Genomic DNA, 7,406 nt, shown 5'->3' with positions numbered 1-7,406 from the left:
CATCTCCAGGAGGTCAATACTATCAGCTTCATTTGAATACAGGGACCCAAAGAGGTCCGGTAACTTGCCCACTGGTTCCTGGCGACCTGATTAGCAGAGCCGGGACTCCAGTGCCTGTCCCTTTGAGGGCCAAGTGGGGCACGCTGAAGAACTCAACTCACCCGTTTATTTGGTGGTTGGGTTTTTTTTTTTTTTTTTTTTTTTGGTATGAGCATCTCCAGTAGGAAGGCGCTGTGCTCGCGAGCAGCGGCACTGCAGAGCTAGGATGCAGTTTCCCGGACCTGCTTCAGAAAGTTTACAGCCCAGGAGAGCCTTATGTAATGGGGGTGTCTGTTCACCAAGCGCCCGACGTTTGGAGGTAATTGATAAGATAGGCTGTATGTCAGGTTGTCAGAACTGTTCTGTGACGCCCGGGCCGGCGGTGGGGGGGAGGGGGTGTCGGTTATTAAGTTGAGGCTGTGAGAGTGGAGGTGCCCGGTACCAGCTTGGTGGAGAGGGTCGGGTGGCATTTTGGGGGGACTCAGTTTGGCATTCGGGACAAGTAGCAGATCTTTCTGAGTCAGGGCTGCCTTCGGAGCAGGAATAGGAAATGTCTCACCCCGAGTGTGCGTGCGTGGCAGATTCCCTGCATCCCTCTTTCACTGTCACCCACCTTGCTGCCTCCAGCCCAGTCACCGGGACTCCATCCTGATCCTTCCCCAAGATTCCTCCCCTCTCCTCGGTCCCGCTGCCTTGACTCCGGGTCTTCGCCCTCCAGCCAGCCCTCGGGCACCCGCCCCTCCTCCTCAGCGCCCCTGCCCGACTCCCCCTGCCCCATCCCTCGATGCCCGCCTCCCTCCCTCCCTCCCCACCGCCTCCTGTGTCTCCCAGCCCTGCTCTGACGTGGGAGGTGAGGGGGGTGGGGGGACGGATGAGTCACAGTGTTATGATGCAGTTCCACAACACACAGCTACATTCACCCACAGACCGAGGTACAGAGGAGAGACAACCTCTGGCCCCCCGCAGCTGGCCAGCTTTGCAATCCCCCCCCCATCGTCCGGAGCCCCTAACTACCCTTCCCCGCCCCCCCTTCCCTTCCCAATTGAAGGAGCGGAGAGAAGAGAGAAGAGTGATCAGAGAGATTGAGAAATAGAGAGAGAGAGAGAGCTAGACGGATCTCTGGAGCCGACCTCAAGGTGAGGGGGCAGCCCTTCTCCGAATGAATTTCTACCTCCTCCCCCCCTTTGCCAATTTCTTCCCCCTGCTGCGTGTTGCTTTCTCCCCTTGGCAAAAGCATTATTCATGCACCCTTTGTCCTCCCTTCCCCCTCCCCGCTGCCGCCGCCGCCGCTCTTCTCTCGGCTCCTCCATCCCTCGCCAGGCTCCGCCGGTTCCCGCACTCCGATCCCCTTCCCTGGCAACTCTGGCGTCAGGCATCGCTGTTTATTGTTTTGCGGCTGGTGCAGACCCCCCCCCCCCACCAAGAACCCGCCCTGGGAGCTGCCTGCGCTGCTCATTCTTTGGACCATACCATACTGCGACTGCCAGCCCGGGGGAGGGGGCCCCCGCCAGCCTCCATCCAGCAGATGAGAAAATCCGCTGTGAGCAGGTGTCCCCCCCCTTCGGCCCCCACCCCAAGAGGCACGGGACTTGCACCTGGCTCCTTGAGCCGCCGCCTCGGCGGGGCTGTCCGCGCTGGTTGCTCAGCATCACCCCCCTCCCCCTGACGATCCCCCCCCACCGTCCAGCTCTGGCAGGCTCTTTTGGAGGCTATCTTCCCCCCCACCCTCCGCCCCTGCTCAACTGGCCTTTGTCCTCCCGCGACCTCCCCCCATCCCCTCCACACCCCCGTCGTTTGCCCCCCTGGCTTCGCCCTGGGATGGGAAATGACCTCCTCTGCTCCCAAGGGGGCTACTCCGGCCTAGGGGCACCGCCTCTCCAGGGCTGGATGGGGAGGCAGCGGAGGGGAGCCCTCCCCCCCCCCAACTCCGGCACGCATAGGACCGCCCCAGGAAGGTGTGCAAGGGGGACGGCGGCGGCCAAGGGGAACACGCAGGCAAAGTTGGAGGGCGACTTGCAGAGGGACGCTGGCCAGGACCCAACGTCACATGGCACTCAGCCCAAGGCGTTCTTCCCGCCCCCCACCCCCACGCACGGCCGGGGGGCGGGGGACTGACCCCCGAAGATCCTCAGACGCTCTCGGGAATTCGCTGAGAGGCTGGAAGAGCCGGGGTACGCCTGGCCACCCCGGAGGACAGAAGCCCACTTGGCCCTGGCCTCTCACTTGGCTTTAATGGCCTGGAACAGCGGGCGCATCCACCTTCGTCTGGGAACCAGATTTGGTCAACCGCCCCCCCCCCCGCCCCCCCAAGGAGCCAGGAGGTCCTGCCCCCACCCCAACCCCCTCCTGCTTATCATTGACAGCAGAGGGCTCCTCCCGTCCTATCCGCTGCCCCAGCCCCTCAGCCACTGCCAGGGCTGGAGTTTGGCCCGATACCCACATCACCCTCAGTTTTATCCCCATCACAACCCAGCGACAATTTTTTTTTGATCTCTTAAGTCAACCCAGACGCGGCTGCTTGGACCCAGCCAGTGGGAGAAGATGGGAAAGAACCTTCCCTGCCTTGGGTCTCCAAGTCCATCTTTAGAGACTCGTACCACCCCGGCACCCCCAACCTCCCCTTCCCCCCACCCCACACACACACCTGCCCTTCTGCTGCTCCCACACTCCAGCGCACAGCCCCGCCGGGCCCAGGAGTGCCAGCCGCCTCCCTCACGTGGCCCCGATTTCCCAGGGGACCCCCGCCTCGCTGCTGGCAGAGGCGCCCGGAGGAAAAGCGCTTTTTCCTCTCCCAAGGTTGGCCGCCCTCCTCCGCCAGCGAGGCCTTAACTTAGCGACGGCAACAGTTAGCCGCGAGCAGCAGAGGGAGACACTGGCCCGGCCGGCCGGCGACATCGATGCTGCTTCGGGGCACTGGCAAGGTGCAGCGCTGGGCCGGCGACACGCCCCGGCCGTGTCACGGTGGCCCGGGGTGGCGCGGCGGGGTGCTGTGTTCTGGGATGCGCGCACCTGCCCGCTGCCCGGCCGGCAAAGGCCAGCGAGGACCCCGCGCGCGGCACTGCAGGAGGCCCCGCACCATGGGGGGGAAAAAAAAAGCAAACCCAACCCCGGCCAGGTGCCCCCCAAGTTTGCGCCGACCACCCCAGGGACGCAGCGCCCCCGCGCGTAGGGGGCTGCCGGTCTCCGCCACCCCCACTAGAGCGCTGGGCACCCGGGCCGGGGCCCTGGCGGGGCACGCGGCTCCCATGGCAGCGCCGGGGCCGGCGCGCAGCTCTCAGTGGAAAATGGTGGAGGCTGCTCGCGCCCCAGGAGGGCGCCGGGCGGTGGCACCGGGGGGCCTGGCACGGGCCGCCAGGCTGGCGGGAGCGGACCGGGCGCGGGGGAGGCTCGTGGGGGTGGGATGGGGGCGGGCGGGCGGAGCGGCGGGGGCAGCATCCCCCCCCTCACGCTGCTCCGCGCCCTCAACCCCCCGGGGCTTCCTCTCCGCCAGGTGACATCCATTTCTATCTGCTTCACGTCTGGGGGGGCCCTGGCCGGGCAGCCCCCCCGCACTCCTCCTGCCCTGAAACACGGCTCTAGCCAACCTGCTCCGCTGCTTCACCTGCGACCGTCTGTGCGGGGGCTGCACGGCGCCGGCCCCGCCCGCCCGCCAGGGCATCGTGCTGCAGCCCGTCATGCCCAGCTGCGACCCCGGCCCGGCCCCCGCCTGCCTCCCCACCAAGACCTTCCGCAGCTACCTGCCCCGCTGCCACCGCACTTACAGCTGCGTGCACTGCCGCGCGCACCTGGCCAAGCACGATGAGCTTATCTCCAAGGTAGGCCGGTGTGCGTGTGCGGGGTGGGGGAGGGGGGAGCCCCAGGGGGAGCGGGACGGAACGGCTGTGACCTCTGTCCTGTCTCCTGCAGTCCTTCCAGGGCAGCCATGGGCGAGCTTACCTGTTTAATTCCGTGTGAGTCTACCTCCCTCCCCGTGCCCGCTCTCGCTGGGGGATGGGGGGGGTGGAGGACCAGGGGGTCCACGGGGCCATGCAAGCTTTGCGCCTTCTGGGAGTGCCTCTCCCCTCTGGGGTTCCATGGCGGTGGGGGGAGTCTGGACCCAACCCTGCCTCCCTCCCCTCCGGCTTTGGAAGAAGGCCCAGGCGCTGGTCCTAAGCTGCGGGTGACCAGTTGGATGGGTGGGTGAAGGTCTCCACGTGGAGGTCCCCCAGGGTGCCCCCCGGGGGCTGGACTGACAGGGCAACCCCACTGGGGGCCCGGCCCTTCCTGTTTCCTGGGACAGGGTCAACGTGGGCTGCGGGCCGGCCGAACAGCGTCTCCTGCTCACCGGCCTGCACTCGGTCGCGGACATATTCTGCGAGAGCTGCAAGACCACGCTGGGTTGGAAGTATGTAAGTACCTGGGGGGCCACCCCCGCCCCATCCACCCTCTCACATTCCCCGGGGGGCCCCCTGGCTCCATAGGGCCTAGTCACTGACCTGGGTGGGGCAGGGGCCATGTACCTTTGATCCTTTATCCATAGAGGCCTCTCCTCCCCCAGGAACAAGCTTTTGAGACGAGCCAGAAGTACAAGGAAGGGAAGTACATCATTGAGATGTCACATATGGTGAAGGACAACGGCTGGGACTGAGGGGCGCCCGCAGGCTGCGCCCTCCCTCCGCATGGCCCCCCGCCCCCCCTCCTGTCCCCTGGCCCTGTCAAGCAGTCCATACCAGCATGAGTCCAGCCCCAGCCCTGGGGGGAAGCCGGCTCCAGCCCAACCCTCCCCCGCCTCCACCTCATCATTCCCTGCCCCTCTGCAGCAGGGGTCTGGGGTACCCCCGGGGTGTTCAAGGCTCAGGAGTGGGCAGTAGTCAGGGAGACAGCACGAGGGGAAAGGGATGGCAGGGGGCGGACCTGGCCGCCCCAAGGTCCTCCTCCCGTTTAGAGCCGCCAGCAGGGCGGAGACTCAGGCAGACAGCGGGGGGCAGAGGCTGAGGAGCCCATCCCAGGCCACAGATGAACAGATGCCACAAGGCCTGGGTGAGTGAAGTTTTGGCCTCAGACACCGGGAGATCCCAGGGTCTCTGAGGGTGAAGTTTCCCACCCATCCACGTTCATATAGGAAAAGGACTGGGGTGAGGGGTGGAGGGGAACCCCCCAACCCCCCCCCCGCCTCCCCAAATCCCAGGCCCTGGGAAAGAGAGAAATGCAGGGGTTTCCATTTCACTCCACTTGTTTAGTTTATCTTGGCACTAAAAGAGGCACTTTCGAGTATCTAACCTTTGCCATGGGGTGGGTGGGGCAAGCGGCCCTAGACAGGGCCCCACCGCCAACTGGCTGTTTTCCAGAATGTTCTCTGAGGTCCAACTATGGCTCCCTGGGGCCCGGTCCCTCAGAGGGGAGGTGGGGAATCAGAGCTGCGGGGCCAGGCTTCCTCGTGGCTGCCACCAGCGAATGAAACTTTTGTATGATACATAAAGTGTTTGGGTCTATTTTTAATAAAAAGGGCAAAAAGCCACCTCGAGGGACTCCTGTCCTCTGACTTTCCTTCCTGGCGCCTGGTGCATCCCAGGGACAGACAGACACACACCCCTCTTGGGGGAACCTGTGTCTTCCAGCCACTAGGGGGCAGCAATTGCTTTGTCTGGGTCGAGACCACAGGCGCTTTCAGCCCAGAATGTGTTTCCAGGTGAGGCTAAGAAACCAGGCATGGCTTATTTCCCTTCTTTGTTGTGGTCCTGGGAATCAAAATCCTGGACTTCACAAATGCAAGGCCATAGTGCTCTTCTCCTGGGCCACATTCCCGGGCCCTAAGGCTGATGGCTTTTTGAACAATCTTCCCTCTAGCGGGAGCACCCAAAACGCCCCCCTTCCGAAGTCCCGGACAATTGAGTCCCCCTTTGCTCAGATCCAGAATTGGCACCTGGAAGAGACTCATCCTAGAACAAGGGTTAAGTTGGTCTCACTGCATTTCAGCCAGGTTTGATCAGCTCAGAGCCACATTCAATGATTTTTTTAAAATCTTCAGGTGCCAGAGGGATAGCACAGCGAGTAGCGAGTTTTGCCTTGTTCGTGGACAACCCACATTTGATCCCCTGCATCCCATACGGTCCACCAGAGCACTGCCAGGAGTAACCTGAGTATCACCGGGTGTGACATCCCCCCCTCCCCACTCAAAAATCTTCAGATAGCGCCCAGCAGGTAAGGCACTTGCTTTGCAAGCAGCCCTCCTGGGTTCAATCCTTGGCATCTTATATGGTTCCTCAAGCCCTGCAAGGAGTGATCCCTTAATACAGAGCCAGGAATAAGCCCTGAGCACTGCCGGGTGTGGGTGCCCTTGCCAATTAATCAGCTAGCCAAGGCAGTACCCTGTAAGTTGACACAAGGGGGACCAAACAGCTCATAATGGCAGTATCACGTGGTCCATATGTCTTTGAGGGGCAATGATATGAAATTTCTGAGACTGTTACATCATCAACAAAATGCAGGGCGGATGTGGTAGCCACCTTAAAAATCACTTGTTGGGGCCAGAGCAAGAGTCTATCAGGCAGGGTGTTTGCCTTGCAAGCAGCCAACCCAGGTTCAATCCCTAGCATCCCACATGGTTCCCCTGAGCAATGCCAGGAATAATTCCTGAGTACACAGCCAGGAGTAACCTAAGCATTGCTGGGTGTGACCCAAAAAGGAAAAAAAAAACCATAAAAATCACTTGACTGGAGCTATTATACAATGGGTAAGGTGTTTGCCCTTGTACACTGCTGACTCAGGTTCAATTCCTGGCACCCCATAGGGACCTCGGAGTCCCGCCAGGAGTGATCTCTGAGTGCAGAATTCTGGGTGTACCCCCCCCCCAAACAAAACCAAATCACTTGTTCAATCACTTGCCCGGTAAGGTAGCTTCGTACTTCCAGATTCATCCATCGGTAACTGTGAATGTCTTTCTGTCTTTCGAGTGCCTGTTCCTTGGCTTGGCTTAAGCAATGAGGCTGCACTGGAGAACAAGGCAGCTGAGGTCTGATTTCAGGGAGCTTTTGTCTAGTCTAATGGAAGAACAGTGAGTAATCAGGGGATGTCAGTAGGAGAGGCCGCTGGGGGGGGGAGGGTGTCTAAGGGGGAGGTTGAGGCTGGAGTTGGAAGGGTTTTGTGGAAGTGATGACTCTGGCAGCACCCCAGGATGGGAAGTTGGGGTTACAAAGGGCAGGAGCACATGGAGGGGGACTATTTCAGGCCAACCGTGTCAAGTGCCTTCAGCTCAGTGACCCTGAGGTTCTCTGTCATGTAGGTGCATGTGTCTGAGACAGTGGCAGCAAGGACCGGGGGCTCACAAACAGCGAATCTTACTCAGGGCCTTGGGAAAACAGTGGAAAATTTATGTGTATGTGTTCAAG

At 61.6% G+C, this 7,406-nt stretch overlaps 1 protein-coding gene across 3 annotated transcripts; it reads left to right on the top strand.

Moving 5' to 3' along the window:
- The first annotated feature begins 227 nt into the window (after positions 1 to 227).
- YPEL4 (yippee like 4) lies at positions 228 to 5,546 on the top strand. 3 transcript variants are annotated; one of them, XM_055143891.1, is made up of 6 exons: positions 340 to 358; positions 1,088 to 1,175; positions 3,530 to 3,854; positions 3,946 to 3,989; positions 4,319 to 4,427; positions 4,577 to 5,546. In XM_055143891.1, the coding sequence occupies exons 3-6, from the start codon at positions 3,714 to 3,716 to the stop codon at positions 4,664 to 4,666; spliced, it is 384 nt and encodes a 127-aa protein (XP_054999866.1). In that variant the 5' UTR covers positions 340 to 358; positions 1,088 to 1,175; positions 3,530 to 3,713; the 3' UTR covers positions 4,667 to 5,546. The 3 variants fall into 3 exon arrangements, with proteins under 3 accessions (XP_054999867.1, XP_054999866.1, XP_004620451.1); XM_055143892.1 differs by lacking the exon at positions 1,088 to 1,175 and having other exon boundaries at positions 228 to 358; XM_004620394.2 differs by lacking the exon at positions 340 to 358 and having other exon boundaries at positions 1,040 to 1,175.
- Positions 5,547 to 7,406: the final 1,860 nt, after the last annotated feature.

This window comes from Sorex araneus, chromosome 6 (genome assembly GCF_027595985.1).
Source record: "Sorex araneus isolate mSorAra2 chromosome 6, mSorAra2.pri, whole genome shotgun sequence".
NCBI lineage: Eukaryota > Metazoa > Chordata > Mammalia > Eulipotyphla > Soricidae > Sorex > Sorex araneus.
This window is presented reverse-complemented; position numbering and strand designations above follow the sequence as displayed.